At 42.0% G+C, this 27,773-nt stretch overlaps 1 protein-coding gene across 2 annotated transcripts in view; it reads left to right on the forward strand.

The window, feature by feature from the left end:
• The first annotated feature begins 541 nt into the window (after nucleotides 1-541).
• LOC135552393 (CUB domain-containing protein 1-like) overlaps nucleotides 542-27,773 on the forward strand; it is a 32,148-nt gene continuing 4,916 nt past the window's right edge. The window contains exons 1-9 of one of the 2 annotated variants that reach the window (XM_064983973.1): nucleotides 542-603; nucleotides 746-820; nucleotides 18,633-18,866; nucleotides 20,469-20,825; nucleotides 22,576-22,785; nucleotides 23,734-24,090; nucleotides 24,242-24,601; nucleotides 24,862-25,059; nucleotides 27,038-27,400. In XM_064983973.1, coding sequence (XP_064840045.1) covers nucleotides 751-820; nucleotides 18,633-18,866; nucleotides 20,469-20,825; nucleotides 22,576-22,785; nucleotides 23,734-24,090; nucleotides 24,242-24,601; nucleotides 24,862-25,059; nucleotides 27,038-27,400 — 2,149 coding nt within the window. In that variant the 5' untranslated portion in view covers nucleotides 542-603; nucleotides 746-750. The other variant, XM_064983974.1, reaches the window with a different exon arrangement.

Below are 27,773 nucleotides of genomic sequence, written 5' to 3' on the forward strand. Positions count from 1 at the left end.
TTCCGCAGCAACCAGTGATCCAGGTCACGGCACCAATGTAACAGTATAGACTTTACGTCCGTCCCCTCGCCCCGACCTGGGCACGAACCAGGTACGCTCTGCACACATCAACAGTCACTCTCGAAGCATCGTTACCCATCGCTCCACAAAAGCCGCAGAGCAAGGGGAATCACTACTTCAAGGTCTCAGAGCGAGTGTCGTCACCGATTGAAACGCTACCAGCGCACACCACCGCTAACTAGCTAGCCATTTCGCATCGGCTACACTAACATGCTAAATAGTTGCAAAGTAGCTAAAATGTAGTAAGTAACAAGTTAGTTGCAAAGTTGCTAATTAGCTAAAATGCTAATGTTGTCCGTGTTGAGTTTCAAACTAGCAACTTTTGGGTTACCCATGACCAACCATCTTCCATAAATGATGGCCTTTATTAACTTTCTGTCTTATGTAACCATAGCAAACATAACATACTAATTTGAGTGGCCCGGATTTTCGTTTACTATGTTACGTTTTGTCCAAGAGACCAGCCTGTCAACCGCTAAATTCTTCCGTCAAGTTTCGACAGACCAATTTACGTTAGCCTACACGTCGCCCTGAGTGAAACAGGTAATGTAAATCAGGAAGCTACTGGTTGGTCACCGCCATTAAAAATATTTTAACCTGGGATTTAAAAAAGGCAAATATCGTGGTTTTGGTTACAACATTTATCCAGAAATATTTAAGGCACATCTTTTTGTCGTTTTATCAGGGGACATGCGGCTCACGACAATTTGCGCTGGAGTGCTCCAGGGAATTGTGATTTTGTTACGCCTCAACCTGTCAGGTGAGAGAACATTCAAAACAACCTTTCAAACAAAGCAAGCAGACGTTAACAATAAGTTATAAATCATGTACTGAGTGTGGCCTTTATATATTCTCAATGTTGCAGAATATAATGTTGTCGATAAACGTAAGAATTGTATCGTACTTCAGTGTTACAAGTTTATAGTTTCTGTATATTTGCAAGCATTTAAAAAAATATATTATACATTAAATAGTTTCACAATCATGTAACGTTAATCTGTAACAGCGTTCTGCATATTATTGATCCACTGCAATTGGAAATAGTTTCCAAATGGGTATAACATTTTACCCACATGACATTTTAACGTTAGACAGGTAGGACAGACTGAAAAGTGAAAAGCTGAAAACGACGTCTTTATACGGAAGTTAATTTCAATAGAACACACAAGGTTGAATTTAAACTGCACTTAGGCACAATTTGTACTAAAATAGTCAGACACCTTTCTCCAATTTGTGTCAGATATATCATGTTGATTGAGTTGACACTGTGAAATGAGCGGCCTAACACATAACATGCAAGCAACATACCTTGCTACAGTTTCCACACTAGATAATGTGATGTGAATAATGGACGTTACATGTTCGACTATACAAAACGGCATTATAGATTTTTCAACTAGCTTGGGATTACTCTCTTTGTTCTCAATTCTGGAACTCTTATAAATTAGTGATGGGGGGATTGATACAGTTACATATCGGTATATTATTTTGGATGATACATAGTTTTGTATTGTTTTAACTATCGCAATATAATTGTTGCTATAGTTGATTGTACCTGCACCAAAACTCCAGTATTTTTCATTCATAGCTTCATCTATATCTACCTTTTTAAATAGGGAGCCAATTTGTTTTCAGCACTTTTCTTCCCATGACTGATCAAAACTCGTCCTCTCATGGCTCTCTTGTCCCTCTGCAGCAGACATATGGTGAGCAATATGTTTGGAACATGAAATCCCAATAAAATCACAGTATCGAATCACAATACATATAGAATCGTGAGAATCGTTTATACATATTGTAGCGGTACCTAAATATCATGATAATATCGAATCGTGAAGTCGATGGCATTTCCCAGATGTGTAAAATATGTATGTATGTGTGTCTGTATTTATTGTATTGCTTTATTTCACCTTTATTTAACCAGGTAGGCCAGTTGAGAACAAGTTCTCATTTACAACGGCAACCTGGCCAAGATAAAGCAAAGCAGTGTGACAAAAACAACAACAGAGTTACACATAAACAAACATATAGTCAATAACACAATAGAAAATCTATGTACAGTGTGTGCAAATGTAGAAGATTAGAGAGGTAAGGCAATAAATAGGCCATAGAGGCAAAATAATTACAATTTAGCAGTAACACTGGAGTGATAGATGTGCAGATGATGATGTGCAAGTAGAGATACTGGGGTGCAAAAGAGCAAGAAGATAAATAACAATATGGGGATGAGGTAGTTGGGTGTGTACAGGTACAGTGAGGGAGATATGAGTCTCCAGCTTCAGTGATTTTTGCAATTCGTTCCAGTCATTGGCAGCAGAGAACAGGAAAGAAAGGCGGCCAAAGAAAGTCTTGGCTTTGGGGATGACCAGTGATATATACCTGCTGGAGTGCGTGCTACAGGTGGGTGTTGCTATGGTGACTAGGGAGCTGAAGGCGGGGCTTTACCTAGCAAAGACTTATAGATGACCTGGAGCCAGTGGGGTTTGGCGACATATGTAACGAGGGCCAGCCAACGAGAGCATACTGGTCGCAGTGGTGGGTAGTACATGGGGCTTTGGTGACAAAACAGATGTCACTGTGATAGACTGCATCCAATTTTCTGAGTAGAGTGTTGGAGGCTATTTTGTAAATGACAAAGCCGAAGTCAAGGATCGGTAGGAAGGTCAGTTTTACGAGTGTATGTTTGGCAGCATGTCAAGGAGGCTTTGTTGTGGAAAAGGAAGCCGATTGGAGATGGTTAATGTGAGTCTGGAAGGAGAGTTTACAGTCTAACTAGACACCTAGGTATTTGTAGTTGTCCACATATTCTAAGTCAGAGCCATCCATATAAACAAAAGGACGTAGAATAATTTGATATTGAGGGGACCTAAAGATAAAGGGTAAAAGATATAGCAGACAGGCCAGGGTTATACTGAGCTGAGTTGTCGCTACAGTTAATGTGATATAATCAAAGCTTGTTGGTGTCTGTTACAGGTTTGCCCATACAGACTGCCACCATAGATTCTTCAACTAAGTCGGTATTGGCGATACTCTCTTGATTCTGGAAAACCGTTATCTTATAAATTTCTGTGTCCAGATGCAGGTGGTTCTACAAACACCTGAGAAAATCCATGTTTTGCACCACGTGAGGAGTCCTCGCCATCTTAGCTGCTGCACATCCTAGAATCTTTACCTGAACTAGTTATTTATATGTTTATTTTACCTTTATTTAATCAGGCATGTCAGTTAAGAACAAATTCTTATTTTCAATGACGGCCTAGGAACAGTGGGTTAACTGCCTGTTCAGGGGCAGAACGACAGATTTGTACCTTGTCAGCTCGGGGGTTTGAACTCGCAACCCTCCGGTTACTAGTCCAACGCTCTAACCACTAGGCTACCCTGCCGCCCCATATGTGACGCAGGCACGGCCACGGCCACGTGTAGAAGTAGATGACAAAGATCTACACACATGTAAGAGGCATATCTCACTTGATACAGAACATGGATTTACTGTTTACTACTATTTACTATTTTGTTCCTGACACACCTCTAATTTACATTCATGTTCTCACAGTCTGAGGTCATTGTGAGCTGAGCCTCCACAGGACATATGGGTGATTCCTGACGAAACTACGAGAAAAAAAGCTGTCATCAAGGCAAAGAGTTGCTACTTTGAAGAATCTCAAATATAAAATATATATTTGTTAACTTTTTGGGTTTCTACTTGATTTCATATGCGTTATTTCATAGTTTTGATGTCTTCCGTATTATTCTACAATGTAGAAAATAGTCCAAATAAAGAAAAACCCTGGATTGAGTAGGTGTGTCAACTTTTGAATGGTACTGTATACAGTGCATTTGGAAAGTATACTTTACGAATGCACTGTACGCTACATGGCAAAAAGTATGTGGACACTGCTTGTCGAACGTCTTATTCCAAAATCAGGGGCATTAATATGGAGTTGGTCCCCCCTTCGCTGCTATAACAGCCTCCACTCTTCTGGGAAGGCTTTCCACTAGATGTTGGAACATTGCTGTGGGAACTTGCTTCCATTCAGCCACTAGAGCATTAGTGAGGTCGGGCACTGATGTTGGGCGATTAGGCCTGGCGTGCAGTCGGCATTCCAATTCATCCCCAAGGTCTTTGATGGGGTTGAGGTCAGGGATCTGTGCAGGCCAGTCAAGTTCTTCCACACCGATCTCGACAAACCATTTTTGCATGGACCTCGCTTTGTGCCCAGGTGCATTGTCATGCTGAAACAAGAAAGGCCTTCCCCAAACTGTTGCCACAAAGTTGGATGCACAGAATCGTCTTGAATATCATTGAATGCTGTAGCATTAAGATTTCCCTTCACTGGAACTAAGGGGCCCAGTCCGAACCATGAAAAACAGCCCCAGAACATTATTCCTCCTCCACCAAAGTTTACAGTTGACACTATACATCCGGGCAGGTAGCATTCTCCTGGCATCCGTCAAACCCAGAGTCTTCTGTCAGACTGCCACATGGTGAATCGGCCTCACGGCCTTCGTCAGAGCTTTTGAGTTAAAAAAAAAATTGCACCCTTATGTAGACCTAGCCCCACCCACATCCGTCCCACAAATCGAAAGGGTTTGGAGGCAAAGGAAAAACAAGTGCTACCAAATATAACAATATGCATTTCCTAATTATTCGAATAAAGTGTGTACATAAAATGTATTAAACATGTCTGTAAAACCACAATGAGGACATCGACCTACCAAGCAAGTTTTCATAAATCATTGGGTACAGCGTAATAAAAACATCAGAGTAATCTGAAATAGGGGCATAATTCATGTTCAATTTTACCACATAACATGCATAGGCATTTCATCATTAAGACCCCATTCGATGCGTGGAACGGATATGGGTGGGGCTAGGTCTACATAAGGGTGCTCATTTAAAAAACTCACAAAGGCTCTGACGAAGGCCGCGAGGACAATATGTAAAGCTTATTAGAGATCAGTGATTCTATCAAGAGCAGTGTGCGTGCGGGTTCCTTTTTTCTCATCTCATCTGACTGTTCATGATAAAAACATTTTTTATTACTCTTACATTTTTTTTAAGTCTTGCCCCGCTCCGTCCTTGACTTTTCCTAAATAAGTTTATATAACACACTGCCGTTGTTAGAATCTTAATGTCACAAACAGAACTGGAGTTTTAGGAGGGCGTGTCATTTTTTTAAAGGGTTTTTCCCCCCGTTGCTCCTCGTTCTCCAAAAAGTAGGGCCTGCTCCGCTCCTTCTTCAGACAGTTGAGAATGCAGTGCCCATCTGATAGTGACCCTGATAATTGCCTCTCAACTGAACCGAAACTACACTGCACAAAAATATAAATGCAACGTAGTGTTGGTCCCATGTTTTATGAGCTGAAATATAAGATCTCAGAAATGTCCATATCCACGAAAAGCTTATTACTCTAAAATGTTGTCCACAAATTTGTTTACATCCATGTTAGTGAGTATTTCTCCTTTGCCAAGTTAATCCATCCACCTGGCAGGTGTGGCATATTAAGAAGCTGATTAAACAGCATGATCATTATACAGGACAATAAAAGGTTACTCTAAAATGTGCTGTTTTGTCACAGAACATGATGCCACAGATGTCTCAAGTTTAGAGGGAGCGTGCAATTGGAATGTTGACTGCATTCCACACACACACACTGACCAAAAAGTTATTTTCTTGGCATTTACATATGTCCCCATTACCAGTAAAACCTCATCAAAACCTATTTCTTTCACTTACTTGCTATGCTGTTTCGTTGTTCAGTCGTTTCATTCTCAACCAGAATTTCATCATATATGTCAAGCTGTAAAGTTTCAGCTCTGTCTGTCCATGGCCTCTTCTGTCGTGGGACCTCTTCCTCGGTGCGCACTGTCACTCTGTCCGTTTCCATCTTGTCCATCTGTGTCTGTAACATTTCACGTAAACCCTGTTTGTCTGCAACGAAGTAGCGGTCCTTGTACCTAGCATCGAGCACGGTGGCGACTACAGTAAAGAGATCCTCATCCACCCACTGTGCTGTCAGACTTTGCATGCGCAAGGGGCTGACATCGCTGGTCCAAATGTCAGTCGTGAAGCTAATAGCAGTGACGCCCATAGCATGTATCTCATAGATGTGCGTTTCAACAATACTGTGTAACTCCGATAGGGCAACATCTGAAAAATCACCTGCTTGGTAGTGTGTACCGGGGCTTGAGGTGCTGAACCAGTAGGGGAAAGCCAACATCATCAACGACAGAGAACGGTTGATTGTCAAGGGCAATGAATTCCATTATGTTGCCGTTAATGGATTTCACCTTTGAGTTGTCTCGCTGAAATGTTCTTACTCTTTCAAATGACTGCTCGACTTGAACTTGTTTAGTTGTTGGAAGCGCTTAGTTTTTTCTGCCTTTGTTCTAAGTTGGGGCTGAACGTCTGGGGGTGATGCACTTTCAAATGAGTAATTAGGTTTGTGGTATTGAAAGATTTCACTTTCTCCCCTCGGGAAATATTGCAGCACAAATGTTGCATTTGGCCTTTTTGTTATCTTCCTTGAAACATCAAAATAGATCCACACAGCAGACATTGGGCTAGGTTAGGGATGCTGTGTAGCGCTGTGTTTTTCGTGGCGTCATTAGTTGCTCCTGAGTTGTCTTGGCTGTGTGCTTAGGGTCTTTGTCCTGTTGGAAGGTGATCCTTCGCCACAGTCTGAGGTCCTGAGCACACTGGAGCAGGTTTTCATCAAGGATTTCTCTGTACTTTGCTCCATTCATCTTTCTATCGATGCTGACAAGTCTCCCAGTTCCTGCCACTGAAGAACATCTCATAGCATGATGCTGCCACCACCATGCTTCACCATAGGAAGGTTAGGGACAGGTTTAATGCAAATGCTATTGTGTTATTTGAAATAGAATATGATTTTTATTTTAATGATAAACCAAAACCCTTCATAAACACAACCAAATGATTATTTTTGCTATGGCATATATTAAATGTATTAATTACACTGTTAGAATGTTGCAGTCAGAAAAACTGCTCATTCGCTTGAAGGGGGGAGGGGGGTCCATCGAGGCCCAACAGTTCTAGTGTTAATCAGCTGATAATTAAAGAACAAAATTGATCAGTAAAATCACTATAATTAATTGGTAGATCTACCATTACTTGTTACTTTCACTATTCTCCCTCATGAGGAAGATACATTTGAAAATATCTTAAAGATATGTGTTTTTTTGGTAAAGGAATAACAATGCAGTATTGCTTAAACTTACAGAAGACAAATTATTTAGCCCAAACCAAATATGAGTGTTAATACCCTTGCCAAATAATAACTTCAACATTATCATTTGATGTTCTAATACCATTAAAGACTTTTTCCTGGTAGCTGTTTTGTAAGACCCGTTTCATCTATTTGACTAGAAATCAAGCCTTTTCTTATTCCTAATTGTAGGATAAAATATTGTTTGTATGTCAACTGTCAACTGCATTTATTTTCAGAAAACTTAACATGTCAAATCAAATTTATTTGTCACATACACATGGTTAGCAGATGTTAATGCAGGTGTAGCAAAATGCTTATGCTTCTAGTTCCGACAATGCAGTAATAACCAACGAGTAATCTAACTATTCCAAAGCTACCACCTTGTACACACAAGTGTAAAGGGATAAAGAATATGTACATAAAGATATATGAATGAGTGATGGAACAGAACGGCATAGGCAAGGTGCAGTAGATGGTATCGAGTACAGTATATACAGTGGGGAGAACAAGTGTTTGATACACTGCCAATTTTGCAGGTTTTCCTACTTACAAAGCATGTAGAGGTCTGTAATTTTTTATCAAAGGTACACTTCAACTGTGAGAGACGGAATCTAAAACAAAAATCCAGAAAATCACATTGTATGATTGTTAAGTAATTCATTTGCATTTTATTGCATGACATAAGTATTTGATACATCAGAAAAGCAGAACTTAATATTTGGTCCAGAAACCTTTGTTTGCAATTACAGAGATCATACGTTTCCTGTAGTTCTTGACCAGGTTTGCACACACTGCAGCAGGGATTTTGGCCCACTCCTCCATACAGACCTTCTCCAGATCCTTCAGGTTTCGGGGCTGTCGCTGGGCAATACGGACTTTCAGCTCCCTTCAAAGATTTTCTATTTGGTTCAGGTCTGGAGACTGGCTAGGCCACTCCAGGACCTTGAGATGCTTCTTACGGAGCCACTCCTTAGTTGCCCTGGCTGTGTGTTTCGGGTCGTTGTCATGCTGGAAGACCCAGCCACGACCCATCTTCAATGCTCTTACTGAGGGAAGGAGGTTGTTGGCCAAGATCGCGATACATGGCCCCCATCCATCCTCCCCTCAATAAGGTGCAGTCGTCCTGTCCCCTTTGCAGAAAAGCATCCCCAAAGAATGATGTTTCCACCTCCATGCTTCATGTTTGAGATGCTGTTCTTGGGGTTGTACTCATCCTTCTTCCTCCAAACACGGCGAGTGGAGTTTAGACCAAAAAGCTCTCTTTTTGTCTCATCAGACCACATGACCTTCTCCCATTCCTCCTCTGGATCATCCAGATTGTCATTGGCAAACTTCAGACAGGCCTGGACCAGGATTTTAATCCATGATGGCGTAGTGTGTTACTAATGGTTTTCCTTGAGACTGTGGTCCCAGCTTTCTTCAGGTTATTGACCAGGTCCTGCCGTGTAGTTCTGGGCTGATCCCTCGCCTTCCTCATGATCATTGATGCCCCACGAGGTGAGATCTTGCATGGAGCCCCAGACAGAGGGTGATTGTCCGTCATCTTTAACTTCTTCCATTTTCTAATAATTAGAGGGCTCAGAACGCAAGTAGAGGGCTCAGAACGCACCCTTGTGGGGCCCCAGTGTTGAGGATCAGCGTTTTAAATGGATCAACGTTTAAATGTTTTACTCACGTCGGCTGCAGTGAAGGAGAGTCCGCAGGTTTTGGTTGCGGGCCTTGTCAGTGGCACTGTATTGTCCTTAAAGCGGGCAAAAAAATTATTTAGTCTGTCTGGGAGCAAGACATCCTGGTCCGCAACGGGGCTGGTTTTCTTTTTGTAATCCATGATTGACTGTAGACCCTGCCACATACCTCTTGGGTCTGAGCCGTTGAATTGCGACTCTACTTTGTCTCTATACTGACGCTTAGCTTGTTTGATTGCCTTGTGGAGGGAATAGCTACACTGTTTGTATTCGGTCATGTTTCCAGTCACCTTGCCTTGGTTAAAAGCAGTGGTTCGTGCTTTCAGTTTCATGCGAATGCTGCCATCAATCCACGGTTTCTGGTCTGGGAATGTTTTAATCGTTGTTATGGGAATGACATCGTTAATGCACTTTCTAATGAACTCGCTCACCGAATCAGCGTATGTTGTTGTTGGAAGAAATGCAGAACATATCCCAATCCACGTGATTGAAGCAGTCTTGAAGTGTGGAATCAGATTGTTCGGACCAGCATTGAACAGACCTGAGCGCGGGAGCTTCTTGTTTCTGTCTGTAGGCAGGGAGCAACAAATTGGAGTCGTGGTCAGCTTTTCCGAAAGGAGGGTGGGGGAGGGCCTTATATGCGTTGCGGAAGTTAGAATTGCAATGATCCAGGGTTTTACCAGCCCTGGTTGCGCAATCGATATGCTGATACAATTTAGGAAGTCTTGTTTTCAGATTAGCCTTGTTAAAATCCCCAGCTACAATGAAGGCAGCCTCAGGATATGTGTTTTCCAGTTTGCAAAGAGTCAAATAAAGTTTGTTCAGGGCCATCGATGTGTCTGCTTGGGGGTAATATATACGGCTGTGATTATAATCGAAGAGAATTCCCTTGGTAGATAATGCGGTCGACATTTGATTGTGAGGAATTCTAAGTCAGGTGAACAGAAGGACTTGAGTTCCTGTGTGTTGCTTTGATCACTCCATGTCTCTTAATCATACCCCCCATGTGTAAATATTTGTATGAACATAAGCTTCAACAACTGAGACATAAACTGAACATGTTCCACAGACATGTGACTAACATAAATGGAATAATGTGTCCCTGAACGAAGGGGAGGTCGAAATCAAAAGTAACAGTCAGTATCTGGTGTGGCTACCAGCTGCATTAAGTATGCAGTGCATCTTCTCCTCATGGACTGCACCAGATTTGCCATTGCAGAACACTGACATTCCTGTCTTCCAGGAAATCACACACAGAACGAGAAGTATGGCTGGTGGCATTGTCATGCTGGAGGGTCATGTCAGGATGAGCCTGCAGAAAGGGTACCACATGAGAGAGGAGGATGTCTTCCCTGCAACGCACAGCGTTGAGATTGCCTGCAATGACAACAAGCTCAGTCCGATGATGCTGTGACACACCGCCCCAGACCATGACGGACCCTCCACCTCGATCCTGCTCCAGAGTACAGGCCTCGGTGTAACGCTCATTCCTTCAACGATAAACACGAATCCGAAAGAGACAACACCGCGACTCATTAGTGAAGAGCACTTTTTGACAGTCCTGTCTGGTCCAGCGATGGTGGGTTTGTGCCCAAAGGCAACGTTGTTACCGGTGATGTCTGGTGAGGACCTGCCTTACGGGATGGCAACAACAACTGCCCAAGTTACACCAGGAACACACAATCCCTCCATCCAGTGCTCAGACAGTCCACAATAGGCTGAGAGAGGCTGGACTGAGGACTTGTCGGCATCAGGCCTACAAGCCCTCAGTCCAGCCTCTCTCAGCCCATTGCGGACAGTCTGTGCACTGATGGAGTGATTGTGTGTTCCTGGTGTAACTTGGGCAGTTGTTGTTGCCATCTCCCGTACATGTCCTGCAGGTGTGATGTTCGGCTGTACCAGTCCTGTGCAGGTGTTGTTACACGTGGTCTGCCACTGTGAGGATGATCAGCTGTCCGTCCTGTCTCTGTAGCGCTGTCTTAGGCGTCTCACAGTACGGACATTGCAATTTATTGCCGTGGCCACATATGCAGTCCTCATGCCTCCTTGCAGGTTGCCTAAGGCACGTTCACGCTGGGACCCTGGGCATCTTTCTTTTGGTGTTTTTCAGAGTCAGTAGAAAGGCCTCTTTTTTATAGTGTCCTAAGTCTTCATAACTGTGACCTTAATTGCCTACCGTCTGTAAACGGTTAGTGTCTTAACAACCATTCCATAGGTGCGTGTTCATTAATTGTTTATGGATCATTGAACAAGCATGGGAAACAGTGTTTAAATTCTGTGAAGTTATTTGGATATTTATGAATTATCTTTTTTTTGCTGTGTGTGTGTGTGTGTGTGTGTGTGTAGTCGGAAGTTTACATACACCTGAGACAAATAAATAAGTCATTCTCTCTATTATTCTGACATTTCACATTCTTAAAATAAAGTGGGGATCCTAACTGACCTAAGGCAGGGAATTTTTATTTGGATTAAATGTCAGGAATTGTGAAAAAAAATGTTTAATTTATTTCTTTACATTCTCAGTGCGTCCGAAGTTTACATACACTCAATTAGTATTTGGTAGCATTGCCTTTAAATTGTTTAACTTGGGCCAAACATTTCGGATAGCCTTTTCCAAGCTTCCCACAATAAGTTTGGTGAATTCCTCCTGACTGAGCTGGTGTAACTGAGTCAGGTTTGTAGACCTCCCTGCTCGCACATGCTTTTTCAGTTCTGCCCACACATTTTCTATAGAATTGAGGTTAGGGCTTTCGTGATGGCCACTTCAATACCTTTACTTTTATTTTTTAAGCCATTTTGCCACAACTTTGAAAGTATGCTTGGTGGCTCTTTGCTTGACATCATGGGAAAATCAAATTAAATCAGCCATGACCTCAGAAAAAAATGGTAGACCTCCACAAGCTGGGTTCATACTTGGGAGCAATTTTCAAATGCCTGACGGTACCACGTTCATCTGTACAAACAATAGTACGCAAGTATAAACACCATGGGACCACGCAACCGTCATACCCCTCAGGAAGGAGACATGTTCTGACTCCTAGAGATGAACGTACTTTGGTGTGAAAAGTGAAAATCAATCCCAGAACAACCAAAAAGGACCTTGTGAAGATGCTGGAGGAAACTGGTGCAAAAGTGTCTATATCCACAGTAAAACGAGTCCTATATTGACAACCTGAAAGGCTGCTCAGCAAGGTAGAACCCACTGCTCCAAAACCACCATAAAAAAGCCAGACTACGGTTTGCAACTGCACATGGGGACAAAGATCATACTTTTTAGAGAAATGTCCTCTGGTCTGATGAAACAAAAATAGAACTGTTTGACCATAATGACCATCGTTATGTTTGGAGGAAAAAGGAGGATGCTTGCAAGCTGAAGAACGCCATCCCAACCGTGAAACACAGAGGTGGCAGCATCATGTTGTGCGGGTGCCTTGCAGCTTCCGACTTCAACTGTACGTTTGTGTTAGCTGCATGTGTGACACAACTCCACCTGTCCTATTTATGATATCATTTACAGAGATTATACCTTTTTAATCATTTTATCAACATTTTTTATCAATTTAGTATATTTGAATTTAACCACAATTTTTGTTGTGTTATTTGTTCTGACTTTTCAGGTAGATTAAATTGATAGATTAAAGATTAAATAAAAAAATAATGATATTTTGGAGATTATTGTGAGCCATTGTAATCTGTATAAAGGGGAAAAGGCCATTCTTGAACATTGGGTGAGACATTCTTACTATTTTACTAGAGAACCATTTCTGATTTAAGTATAACTTTTGAATGACTGATGCCTTTAGTGAGAGGTCTAATTCTTTTAATATTTAATCATTTCTGCCCTCTGAGTTCATATTCATTATATAAATAGGTCCATTTAATTTTGTCTGGCTTGCCATTCCAAACAAAATGTATTCTTTTTTTTTTGTTCATATAATTCAGTGGTGGGCCGTTTAGGCCTTCTCTGCTGGCCTAAACATCATCAGAAGAAATTTTTTTTTCCCCAATATATTTTCCCACAAATATGTATTAAATTATTCCCCAGAGTAAGAGTTACACTCTTCATTTCATAGCGTTCCTCTTGGTTGCACTGCTTCCAGCCCCAGGTTGAGATTTGGAGGGCTGGTCTTTATGTTAGATATTTTATCCAATCATATTCAGCCATCATGTGTTGCCAGGGGTCTAATATCTGCCCTCAGGCCTTCATAATCAACAGTGCGGGCGCTTGTAGCTTAAAGTGAATGGAAATTAAAATTTAGTGTCAACCAATCAGCTTTAGAGTTGGCTATTGTACGCCTGCTGGCTGGCTCCAGTGTTACCCAGGAGCCAGCTAGCAGGCGTAGTGCCTGCACGTCTTTTGATTGGATTACCAATATTGAGAGGCAGGTCCTATATGGGCAGGTCTCAGAACTAGGAAACTGAAATTGATCAACGAAATAATTTGCATACTACTAAGCTGTTTTTTCAACCCACAATGGCGGAAGGAGAAGATATCGATTTGGTCGAGGATATAATTACAACGCCATTCTCAAGACAAACTTTTCAAGAAAAGTTAGACATTGTCAGGAGAGGTAGACGCCGACGCTACAAAGCCTGTCACAGGCGGGAAAGGGGATCGTTCGCCACTTTCAATTATGGGCGCTATCAATGACTCACAGGCTCCAAGAAGCACTGCAAACTGTACTGCTGGGAATGCCTATTATTTGCAAGTGATCGATTTGGTGTTTGGCGCCACACTGGCTTTGCAAACCTGAGTTGTCTAACCAAGGCAGCAACGAGACACCAAAGTACGGCTGGGCACATATAAGCAATGGTGCTTTTGAAAACTTTTGGAGGCACCCGAGTGGATCTACAGCTCAACGAACAAGCGCGCAGGGCAACGAAGCTGCACAATGAAAAGGTATTGTACTCTTCCCCTGCAATTCTCTGAATAAAAATGTACATTTCAAGGTGACGCAACGCCTTGTTATACTGCGTTTCTGTCTAAATGTATATTGTCTAGAGCCATGGCATCATAATGATGGTAATAAGAGGTGGATTAATTCGGGTGGGACTGTGTAGGACTTCACTGAAGGCCCAGGCCCCAGAACCACGGCACGCTACTGATATAATTTAAAAAGCAGGTCACTAGGTGTAGGCAAAACCATAAGCAAATAGGTCAACTGTGATATGACTAAAAAGTTAACCAGGGTGGTTTTTACACAAATAGACAGACAGGTACTTTCCTTCCCATGGTAGCAAGATCGTATCTATTTTTGTTCACTTTATAATAAAATTTATTGGAGTGAGAATTTCTTTCAGGATATGTATACCGAGTATGTCCACATCCCCATCAAACCATTTTATTGGTCACCTACACTGTAATGTAAAAGTTGCATTTTTTTTGTTGTGATTCAATACATAATATAGTACACTTTATCAAAATTTTGTTTTAACATCCAGAGATGTATGTAGATCCTCTGAGACTGGAGGGATTCTTTGTGGTTTTAAAATAACATAAATCATCAGCCTACAATGACACCTATGTTTTTAAGCCACTTGGATCCTGTTTCAGGAGTAATTAAATCAGACCTTCTTGAGTGTTTGATAATCTACCATTTATATAGGAGTGATTAAAACATGCTAATAATGGTCTTCTGAGTATATCAAAAAAGTTTGGTATACTTTCATTGGTATGAAATCCAGCCCTCTGTTTACTTGTATCATTGGACAGCCTGCAAATCGCCAGCAGGGGGCGACCATTTTGAATCAATTTTCACATTCACTCTGTTGGTGGCCTCGGCTTCCAGGCCTGTGTTCAGTATGAAAAAATGTAGTGTAACGTTCAATTAAACCAAAATGGTGCTGTAGTGAACGACCTGGGTGGGTTTGGGTTGTGGGTTCAAAATGTATCACTGCCCTTTAAATATACCACTCATTTTTGTCAAGCAACACCCTGGCACACCCACAGAACTGAGCAAACATATCTCAAAGTCAGTTCTTAAGGGACGTACATTTTGGGGTAACGTGATGTTCAGTACAAACCATTCCGCAATGTAGCAAGTGAACTGAACGCACCCCATGTCTCGCTCACCGTGTTCTCTAGAGCCTGGGGAAGGTACAGTGAGGGGGAAAAAGTATTTGATCCCCTGCTGATTTTGTACGTTTGCCCACTGACACTGAAGAAATGATCAGTCTAATTTTAATGGTAGGTTTATTTGAACAGTGAGAGACATAATAATAATAACAACAACAAAAATCCAGAAAAACGCATGTCAAAAATGTTAAGTTGATTTGCATTTTAATGAGGGAAATAAGTATTTGACCCACTCTCAATCAGAAAGATTTATGGTGTCTCCCAGCTGTCTTTTATACAGGTAACGAGCTGAGATTAGGAGCACACTCTTAAAGGGAGTGCTCCTAATCTCAGTTTGCTACCTGTATAAAAGACACGTGTCCACAGAAGCAATCAATCAAATAGATTCCAAACTCTCCACCATGGCCAAGACCAAAGAGCTCTCCAAGGATGTCAGGGACAAGATTGTAGACCTACACAAGGCTGGAATGGACTACAAGACCATTGCCAAGCAGCTTGGTGAGAAGGTGACACAGTTGGTGTAATTATTCGTCAATGGAAGAAACACAAAAGAACTGTCAATCTCCCTCGGCATGGGGCTCCATGCAATAGCTCACCTCGTGGAGTTGCAATGATCATGAGAACGGTGAGGAATAAGCCCAAAACTACACGGGAGGATCTTGTCAATGATCTCAAGGCAGCTGGGGCCATAGTCACCAAGAAAACAATTGGTAACACATTACGTCGTGAAGGACTAAAATCCTGCAGCGCCCGCAAGGTCCCCCTGCTCAAGTAAGCACATATACATGCCCGTCTGAAGTTTGCTAATGAACATCTGAATGATTCAGAGGACAACTGGGTGAAAGTGTTATGGTCAGATGAGACCAAAATGGAGCTCTTTGACATCAACTCAACTCGCTGTGTTTTGAGGAGGAGGAATGCTGCCTATGACCCCCAAGAACACCATCCCCACCGTCAAACATGGAGGTGGAAACATTATGCTTTGGGGGTGTTTTTCTGCTAAGGGGACTGGACAGCTTCACCGCATCACAGGGACGATGGACGGGGCCATGTACCGTCAAATCTTGGGTGAGAACCGCCTTCCCTCAGCCAGGGCATTGAAAATGGGTCGTGGATGGGTATTCCAGCATGACAATGACCCAAAACACACGGCCAAGACAACAAAGGAGTGGCTCAAGAAGAAGCACATTAAGGTCCTGGAGTGGCCTAGCCAGTCTCCAGACCGTAATCCCATAGAAAATCTGTGGATGGAGCTGAAGGTTCGAGTTGCCAACCATCAGCCTCGAAACCTTAATGACTTGAAGAAGATCTGCAAAGAGGAGTGGGACAAAATCCCTCCTGAGATGTGTGCAAACCTGGTGGCCAACTACAAGAAACGTCTGACCTCTGTGATTGCAAGGGTTTTGCCACCAAGTACTAAGTCATGTTTTGCAGAGGGGTCAAATACTTATTTCCCTCATTAAAATGCAAATCAATTTCTAAAATTTTTGACATGCATTTTTCTGTATTTGTTTGTTTGTTATTCTGTCTCTCAATTTTCAAATAAACCTAACATTAAAATTATAGTTTTTATTTTGTATATAATTTGGTTGAAATGACACTACTCCATGTCGGTATCTATGAAAATGATTTGCTTTCGGTTTAGATTCTCTGCCTCTGTTTGAATGTGCCTATTCCAATTGTTGGGAGGGACAAACGTCTTGCACCAAAGCAACCAAAGATGGTGGATAAATTTAAGATGAATGACTGAAGCCATTTAACGTTGGTCGCGTTCCCCTGCTCCGACATTGCGTGCAGCGTATTTATGCATGCCACGTCTGAGCAGGGAGACGTGATCAATATCTGGCATGCTCATGTGAGAGAGGGAACAGCTTGCTCTGTCCTACTCATTGGTCGCGATCGTCATCGACTGACAGATTGCTAATAAATATGTGGTTAGCTGATACATAAACTACATATCCAGGTGTTGTAAGATCTGGCATGTGTCAGCAACGTGAGCAGAGGAACGTGCCCATTGTCCCCTGCCTGCTTGCCTTGAGCTAGTGCGATATCTCGCTCTGGGACACCACCTCCACGGGGTGGGGGCAATAAGCAAACCAGAGCGGCCCTACCCTTATCAGGAAAAAATGAGGGCGCTTTCTCTTCAGTCTCTGTATACATTCCAACTCCTTTAAGCATATTTCTGACCAGGTCTTCTACAGGCTTTCATACTGAAGTTAAGGTGAAAGCCTGGCAGAGGCTACTCTGGGAATGCTTAAATTGGATTCTAACTCTAAAAGTAGCAGAGATCCTACTTTGGAACTTTGATATGCCGTATATTTCAGACAGAAAACCATTTATTAGAAAATACATTTCATTAGGTCTTGGGTTTAGGCTCTGCTCTTCCAGGGCATTTCACTGCCAGGGCAAGCCTCGATCATTTAAGATAATAAAATAACTACAGACATTGTGCTCAATATGCTATATCAATCACCCTGAAATGAAACGGAAGCACAGCCAAAGAGATGGAGGCTGGGGGTGGTGGTGGGCGAGCAAAATCATGTCAAATATATGTCAACAACCCTTCCCCCAAAGGACCCCTTCTTTTTTTTTAGATGAAATGTCATAAAAATCCCCCCAAAATTCTAGTTTTGTGAGGAATCACCCTTTGGCAACACTTTTTACCATACTGTGTGATGTGAATTCTGTCATTGTTCTGGGCTTGCTTCAAGTCTCTGCAAGTTTAGGTGATGAACATTTCCTGCATGTTCTTGTAGGTGCACTACAATAGTACTTTTCTCACAGAGAACAGCCTATGGAAAGTATTGAGTTAACCATACCAGACTTCCATCTTAACACCATAAGATGTACACCATGTAACCATTAGACTTTATTCAAAATATTTAGGTTTTCAAATAAAGGATGAGTTTCTCAAACAATATGAGAGTACAGTACTTTTTCTTTGAACACCCTTATTAGATCACCTACATAACTGTAACAAGGGCTTTGATAAGACTTCAGTCTGAGTACTGACTTAATTGTGGGTGCTACTTTATAGTCGAGTACACAGTGGCCTGTGTGCTTGGTACCACGCTGTTTGCAGAAGCATCAACACTAGTCACATTTTTTTCTTGTTATTAAAGTAGAATTTTATGTTGATATGCTATTCAAAGACAAGAGCTTCCACCGTGGTAGGTTTAGACACAGACCAGTCATCTGACACTGGACTTGATACAGGCCACTTTCTGTCAATTTGAATGTCACAGAGAACCTAAATTCATATTTTCCTCTGGGAGAAAATGTAACCGAGTGTTCTGGAAGGATGTGTATTTGTGCAATAACCAGTGCAGCCTCGAGTCCAGACATGCAAATAGGTAGCCTATCTAGCCTACTCCCAATGTTCAGTGAAACTGAAATGCTATGTCACTTTTATAATCTTTTTCTCTCATGTATTTGTTGTCATCTTCACCTCAGAAATCTTAGCCTGTTCATTGATTCAAACAACAGTTTTACCCCTCAATACAACGATATAGTAGTAGATTAGCCTTTTCTGTTTGGACTGCAAAATATGATAAATAACCTTTGTCCTGTTCCCTCAGAATGTCTGCACATGAATGTCCACCCTGACAAAGATGCCGCTGTGACTGTGTCGTCCTCACTGTTCCTTCCATTGGAACAGTGTTCAGTGTGCACAGTCCGTGGCGGTGAGAATGACACCCAGACGGCCTGTCACTCATCTCTGGCCCTGGTCCCAGATGAGGACATCACCTTGCTCTTCAACTGCACTGAACTGCCACAGAGGGCCTTTGCCATCCAGATCCACAGGAAAATCGGTGAGTCTAGAGAAACGTTGTTGTATTGGGTTTCCCTTTAGGCTGCCACCTTAATTCGATCAAACCAGTCAAAAAGACGTACCCCACAGACAGCTGCTTCAGAATTTGATATGCATGCTGTGGGTGGTAGTTGTGTCAACAAGGATACTGCATAAAAACTAGAGGTTGACCGATTAATCGGAATGGCCGATTTAATTAGGGCCGATTTTCAAGTTTTCATAACAATCGGAAATCGGTATTTTTGGGCGCCCGTTTGCCTGTTTTTATTTATTATTATTTATTTTTTAAATCTTTTATTTAGTCTTTATTTAACTAGGCAAGTCAGTTAAGAACACATTCTTATTTTCAATGATGGCCTAGGAACAGTGGGTTAACTGCCTCGTTCAGGGGCAGAAAGAATTTTCACCTTGTCAGCTCGGGGGATCCAAACTTGCAACTTTAGAGTTAACTAGTCCAACGCAATAACGACCTGCCTCTCTCTCGTTGCACTCCACAAGGAGACTGCCTGTTATGCAAATGCAGTAAGCCAAGGTAAGTTGCTAGCTAGCATTAAACTTACCTTATAAAAAAAACAATCAATCATAATCACTAGTTAACAACACATGGTTGATGATATTACTAGATATTATCTAGCGTGTCCTGCGTTGCATATAATCTGACTGAGCATACAAGTATCTAAGTATCTGACTGAGCGGTGGTAGGCAGAAACGGGCATGTAAACATTCATTCAAACAGCACTTTCGTGCTTTTTGCCAGCAGCTCTTCGTTGTGCATCCAAGCATTGCGCTGTTTATGACTTCAAACCTATCAACTCCCGAGATGAGTCTGGTGTGACCGAAGTGAAATGGCTGGCTAGTTAGCGCGCGCTAATAGCGTTTCAAACTTCACTGCTCTGAGCCTTGAGGTGGTTGTTTCCCTTGCTCTGCATGGGTAACGCTGCTTCGATGGTGGCTGTTGTCGTTGTGTTGCTGGTTCGAGCCCAGGGAAGGAGCGAGGAGAGGGACCGAAGCTATACTGTTACACTGGCAATACTAAAGTGCCTATAAAAACATCCAATAGTCAAAGGTTAATGAAATACAAATGGTATAGAGGGAAATAGTCCTATAATAACTACAACCTAAAACTTCTTACCTGGGAATATTGAAAACTCATGTTAAAAGGAACCACCAGCTTTCGTATGTTCTCATGTTCTGAGCAAGGAACTGAAATGTTAGCATTCTTACATAGTACATATTGCACTTTTACGTTCTTCTCCAACTCTTTGTTTTTGCATTATTTAAACCAAATTGAACATGTTTCATTATCTACTTGAGGCTAAATTGATTTTTTTGATGTATTATATTAAGTTAAAATAAGTGTTAATTCAGTATTGTTGTAATTGTCATTATTACAAATACATTTTTTCTTAATCCGACAATTAATCGGTATCGGCTTTTTTGGTCCTCCAATAATCGGCATCGGCGTTGAAAAATCATAATCGGTCGACCTCTAATAAAAACAGCTAAGACCACCTTTCAAATCTAGCACTACGGGTGAATTGTTAAGTAGGTTTTGTTTGTGTTTGTTCTCCTCTTACCTGTTATGTAATTTTATTTTACCCAGATTGCACCAAGGACTCCTGCAGCCCTGCCACAGGTGCAGCTCAGCCTTCCCTCTTCCCAGAGTTCATTAGAACCCTTGTCTGGCACCTAAATGTGCCAGAGATGACCGTTTTGAGTTTGGACTTCCCTAGTGACAGGCTGAAGGAGACGACTGAAGCAGAGATCTGTCAAGATGGCTACCAGTACGCTGTAACCAGGACCAGCACTGAAGGAGAGGTCAAAACTCAGACATACTGCAGGAATGGCCTTGTGGCTCACTTAGATATACTGAGCAATGCCACGGTGTCTTTGCAAGTTCAGAACGGCGGGGAGGTGAATTCCTCTATATTCACGGCCACTGCCAAACCAATGAAGAAACGTAAGCTCTTTCAACTCTTCTGTTCATGCCTCACAATAATGTGAACCATAGTTTTGTGTATATAGTGTCTATGTGGAGACCCCTTCATATTAGTGGATTCGGCTATTTAAGCCACACCCGTTGCTGACAGGTGTATATTCAATCTCCTTAGACAAACATTGGCAGTAGAATGGCCTTACTGAAGAGCTCAGTGACTTTCAACGTGGCACCGTCATATTATGCCTCCTTTCCAACCGGTCCACATACTTTTGGTAATGTAGTTTATGTACACTAAATTATATTTTGTTGAAGACAGAACAATGAATTATACTGAATTAAAATATAAACCCAACATGCAACAATTTCAAAGATGTTACAGTTCATATAAGGAAATCAGGCCCTAATCTATGGATTTCACATGATTGGGAATGCAGATATGCACTACAAAGTATGTGGACACCTGCAGTCAGCATCCAAGTTCATCCCAAAGGTCTTCGATGTGGTTGAGGTGAGGGCTCTGTGCAGGCCAGTGAAGTTCTTCCACACTGATCTTGACAAACTGTTTCTGTATGGACCTCGCTTTGTGCCCTGGGGCATTGTCATTCTGAAACAGGAAAGGCCTTCTCCAAACTGTTGCCACAAAGTTGGAAGCACAGAATCGTCTAGAATGTCATTGTATGCTGTAGCATTAAGATTTCCCTTCATTGGAACTAAGGGGCCTAGCCCGAACCATGAAAAACTGCCCCAGACCATGATTCCTCCTCCACCAAAGTTTACAGTTGACACTATGCATTGGGGTAGGTAGCGTTCTCCTGGCATCCGCCAAACCCTGATTTGTCTGTCGGACCACCAGATTGTGAAGCGTGATTCATCACTCTGGAGAAGTGAGTGTAGTGAGTGTTGCAACCGGGGACAGACTATTTTTATGTGCTACGCGCTTCAGCACTCACCGGTCCTGTTCTTGGAGCTTGTGTGGTCTACTACTTCTCGGCTGAGCTGTTGTTGCTCCTAGACGTTTCCACTTCACAATAACAGCACAGTTGACGGGAGCAGCTCTAACAGGTCAGAACTTTGACAAACACACTTGTTTGAAAGGTGGCATCCTATGACGGTGCCTCGTTGAAAGTCACTGAGTTCTTCAGTACAGGCCATTCTACTGCCATTGTTTGTCTTTAGAGATTGTATGGCTGTGTGCTCGATTTTATACACCCGTCAGCAATGGGTGTGGCTGAAATTGCTGAATCCACCAATTTGAAAGTGTACCTTAAAAGACTGGGCCTCAATGGGTCTGCTGTTGTGAGGTCGGTTGGACGTACTGCAAAATTCTCAAAAACGACTTTCGAGGCGGCTTATGGTAGAGAAATTAACATTCAATTCTCTGGCAACAGCTCTAGTGGACATTGTTGCAGTCAGCATGCCAATTGCACGCTCCCTCAAAATTTGAGATATCTGTGGCATTGTGTTGTGTGACAAAACTGAACATTTTAAGTGGACTTTTATTGTCCCCAGCACAAGGTGCACCTGTGTAATGATCATACTGTTTAATCAGCTTCTTGGTATGCCGTACCTGTCAGGTGGATGGATTATCTTGGCAAAGAATAAATGCTCACTAACAGGGATGTAAACACATTTGAGAGAAATAAGCTTTTTGTGTGTATGGAACATTTCTGGGACCTTTTTATTTCATCTCCTGAAACATGAGACCAGCACTTGTTGCATTTATATTTTTGTTCAGTGTAGTTTGGGTGCTTATGTTTCGAATCTTCCTCAGAGAGCCGAATGATGTCAGTGACCCCAGAGCCAGACACTATCGTCACCATCAGCAGAGACGCCAAAGCCAAAGAGTGCAGTGTGTGTGTTGGGGAGGGGCCTACCTGTAACTCCAAAGAACTCATCCTGAAAGACGCCCACAACATCTCTGTGACGTTCACCTGCCCACAGCCACAATATGTCTTCAGTGTGCAGATCAACAGGGATATTGGTAAGACGCCTTTGACCCATTTTCCTCGCCTCAACAGGGCACTGACCAAACCTGATTTCTAGTAGCACTTGATTGAGCTTTCCTGGCACAAGGGACCCAATAGGAGTCTTAAAAGTGTAAACCCTTGCTCATCGGTTAGCTTCACTAACCATGATTCGATCCACATAGTCATACCCCATAAAAACTAAATCTCTAAAGCTGGAATGGAAACTACAGGAGGCTTTGTTACAATTTTATAAATGCTCACAGATCATTTGTTCATTAGACATGTTGGGATCTTTTTGTCTGTAAAATTAATTATGCGCAAATATTTAAAAAAAAATCATCATATCGAATTAAACTTGGAGTTAGGTTATGATTTGGTGTGTGGTCCTCCCACTACGACTTGGGAAACCATGCAGGTTATTAGGATACAGATTAAATAAATGATGATGAACTTCACAGCATGATACACGGTGATGAGCTTGATGCTCCTTTCCAATAAATATTGAGGGTCTTATTCTGGGGACATGGTGGTCGATGATTGACTGCTGTTTGACAGATAAAAATATTCTCTCATCCATAATAGTCTAATCATGTAGTGTAGCCTACCCGCACAGCCTACCCGCACAGCCTACCCGCACAGCCTACCCACACTGTATCTGAGCGGTAGGCAAGAACACATGTGCCAAGACCAGAGTGGGCACATTTGTTATTTAACATATTTTGTTACCAAACCTTTGGCAGAGTTGAAAATGCGATGGAGACACATTGAGCATTTAGATTTTTATTCAGTACATTAAAATGTAGGTGAAAAAGTACATTTTGTGAGCACTACATCATCACGCACTGAAACAAGTTAGTTTGGTGGAAACACCACTGGTGGGAAAATGCTTATATTTTCTTTATGCAGATTTTAGAATATTCGCATGAAAATCTGTCGCCAAATGGATGTTTTTCCTCCTCCAGATTGCACAGAGATCGCCTGCAGCGGGAACATTGTCCAGGCGGAGTCCTCTCTCTTCCCAGACTTCAACAGAACCTTCACCTGGGACCTGAAAGTTCCACCTGGCCTTTCCTTCCAGCTGGACTTCCCATCACCGGGAATGAGACAGATCCCACCCTCTGAGTCCTGTCCTGACGAGCATACCTACACCATCCTCACGTACCAGCGCACCGGGCCCGCCACCATCGGCATGTTCTGCCCAGATGGCACCATCACCACGGTCCAGGTGCTGTACAAGGGCCGAGTGTCCCTGCAGGTCCCTGGGGACAGGAAGCTGGAGCCGCTGGACTTCAAGGTCACTGTTGGGCCGGAGATTAAAAGTGAGTGTCTGGCAGCTATTGGAGGAGCCACAGGAAATCAATGCCTGTTGAGGTCACTGAGGTCATCCCTATTAGCCTATATATATTCGGTATCCCTCTAATGACAGAATTACTCATGTCATTATACCTTATTTAACCCTCTTCCTTCCAGTGATGGCTGTGGTAAAGGTCAACCTACCTCGTGGGGTGTCCGATACAAACTTTCTCTCAGCCAACTACCCTAGAGGTTTCTCTGACAATGACCTGATGAGGTGGGACTTCATGGTGCCCGGCATGCATAACTACACAGTTAACTTCCTGAATTACACGGCGCCTCTCTGCCGGAAGAAGAAAGTGATGGTGATTTACGACAAGGAGGGAGAGGTGGGCATCCAGAAGACCCTGGTGGACCCCCAGCCAACACACAGGCAGGGCAGCTTCTCCATGACTATGTTTAACTGTGAGACTGACAAGACCAAACAGGGCCTGTCCCTACATTTCAGGCTCTCGGTAATGAGGAGCGGCCATCCAGGTACAAAGACTATTGACGATCATAAATTGTTATATGACATGATTGTGCTGTAAGCAATCACAAATACGATCCAAAGATGCTTATTTATTCTGTGCATGCAATCTGTTAAACCAGCACTAGACTTTTCAAAACCAATACACCACTAATATTTCCATTATAAACTTGTGGCCTAAAATTAATTCAATCAAATTAATTGAGTGGTGATCAGTGACCTATTTCTCAGGATGATTGTGCCTGTTTGTCTTGTATTCCCTGGTCAGTTCTCTGCACTGTAAATCTGTCAGAGGAGGAAGGGCCATTCCTCCACATTGAGAAGATGGGCTCTGACTCCCACTGTGAGATGAGGAAGGACTCTGTGGTCCAGGAGAAGATCACAGTTCCCTCAGGGACCAAAGCAAGTCTTTCTTTCCTGGACTGTCCAAGTGAAGACCTACGTCTGACAGCCACGAAAACCATAGGTACTGTAACAATATGTACAGTAGCATTGCATGTATTGCCTCCAAAATAACTACACTTGAACATAGGAACTATAGTACTATGGACAGTATCTATACCATTCTCATTTAAGCTTGTTGGAGTATCTTCATGACAAAGCTAGAACAGATGGTCTTTGTATTATCCAAATCAAAGGATGAGCACCAATAATATTCATGTACAGTGCCTTCAGAAATTATTCACATCCTGAGACTTTTTCACATGTTGTTACAGCCTGAATTTAAAATAGATTCAATTGAGATTTTATTTTCACTGGCCCACACACAATACCCCATAATGTCAAAGTGGAATGATTATTATTTATTTTTAAATGTGTGAATTTTTACAAATTAATAAAAAATGAATAGTTGAAAAGTCATGAGACAATAAGTATTCAACCCATTTGTTATGGCAAGCCTAAATACGTTCAGGAGTAAAGATGTGCTTAACAGGTCACATAATAAGTTCCATGAACTCACTCTGTGTGCAATAATGCTGTTTAACATGATTTTTGAATGATTGCCTCATTTCTGTACCCAACACTTGCAGATAATTGTAAGGTCCCTCAGTCAAGCAGTGAATTTCAAACACAGATTCTACAACAAAGGTGGTTTTCCAATGAAAAGAAGGGCATCTGTTGTTAGATGTAGCTGAATATCCCTTTGAGCATGGTTTCAAGTCCTTACTTGAAAGTACAAAAAACAAACACTTGAAAGTACTAAAGTATTTTTACTACATTCCAAAAAAAATAATGTACTTTTTACTCCATACATTGTCCTTGACACCCAAAATAACATTTTGAATACTTAGCAGGACAGGAAAATGGTGTAATTCACACACTTATCAAGAGAACATCCCTGGTCAATGCTACTGCCTCTGATCTGACAAACTCACCAAACACATGCTTCATTTGTAAATTATGTCTGAGTGTTGAAGCGTGCCCCTGGCTATCCGTAAATGAAAAAGATAAGAACATTTTGCTGTCTGGTTTGCTTAATATAAGGAATTTGAAATTATTCACACTTTTACTTTTGATACTCAAGTATATTTTAGCAATTATGTTTTCTTTTCATACTGAAGTATATTTAAAACCAAATCATTTTAGACTTTTACTAACCTAATTGCCAAAGTGAAAAGAAGGAAGCATAAAATATTTTTTTTAAATTGCATCATGTTTGCAACAGGGCACAAAAGTAATACTGTACAAAATTTGGCCTGAATAGCCTGTTCTGTTTGGGGCAAATACAACACATTACCGAGTACCACTCGCTATATTTTCAAACACAGTGATGGCTGTATCATGTTATGGGCATGCTTGTAATCGTTAAGGACAGTTTTTCAGGATAAAAAAGAAATGGAATGGAGCTAAGCAGTGGCAAAATCCTAGAGGAAAACGTGGTTCAGTCTGCTATCCACCAGACCCTGGGAGATTAATTCACCTTTCAGCAGGACGATAACCTAAAACACAAAGCCAAATCTATATTGGAGTTGCTTACCAAGAAGACTGTGAATGTCGAGAGTTTTGACTTAAATCTGCTTGAAAATCAATGGCGACCTGAAAAATGGTTGTCTAGCAATGATCAACAATGAATTTGACAGAGCTTGAATTTTTTTTAAGAATAATGGGCAAATGTTGCACAGTCCAGGTGTGGAAAGCTCTTAGAGACTTACCCAGAAAGACTCACAGCTGTAATCGCTGCCGAAGGTGATTCTAACATGTATTGACTCCGGGGGTTGCATATATTAGTGTTTTATTTTTCTTAATTGTTTTGACATGTTAGAATTTTTTTCCCACTTTGACATTGGAGTATTTTGTTTAGATCATTAACAAAAAATGACGAATCCATTTTATTCCCCCTTTGTAACACGACAAGATGTGGAGAAAGTAAATGGGTGTGAATACTCTGAAAGCACTGTGTGTAAATGATTATAATCTCTCAATCCTCTGTGGATCTATTCCAGGATGCCAGAGTTTGGACTCATGCTCTGTGAGCGGGACTCTTCTCACGGTCCCCAAAATTCCAATGTGCCTCCCTACGCTACTACAAAGCTTCACCTGGCACCTCAACATCCCAGTATATGGCACTGTGGATCTACTGTCCCCCACAGGAAACCTCAGGCAGTCCCTGCCAGGACAAGAATGCAATGGGAGTGTCTCCCTTCACATAGCCGAGGGTGATGGGTCCTCCATTGGCTACTTCTGCTCCGAAGGCATCATTCGCAAAGTCCAAGTGCACTCCAACCTCTCTGTCACTGCCACAGCCAAGGACCTTAGCCTGAATCAAGGGCCTTTCCTCAATGTGTCCTTCAGTGATGAAATCTCAGGTATGCTAACTAACCGGATTTGCAGTCTTTTTTTTCACGTTTTAAATCTTTTAAAGTAACTGTCCAGTGAAAATCTCACTATTTTAACTCATACCCCAATTGACTCATCCTATATCCCCATTTGTGGCCAAAGCATAAATTCACTTCAAAAAACTTGTATCTTAAACAGACCATTTAAAAAATATTTGCTATTTCTTCATAGAGTATGATGTAATACTTCTGAGGAGGAGGAGCTGGCCAATCAGCAGTCTATTTTTAATGACCGGTATACGCTCACACCATTCTGTTGTTGGGGTATGCCTAGAACTGTTACAGTGACCATATTACCGCCACGCGGTCGCGAGTCATGAAGGTAGTCAAATTCCACGTGGCA

Source organism: Oncorhynchus masou, chromosome 13 (genome assembly GCF_036934945.1).
Source record: "Oncorhynchus masou masou isolate Uvic2021 chromosome 13, UVic_Omas_1.1, whole genome shotgun sequence".
NCBI classification, from domain to species: domain Eukaryota; kingdom Metazoa; phylum Chordata; class Actinopteri; order Salmoniformes; family Salmonidae; genus Oncorhynchus; species Oncorhynchus masou.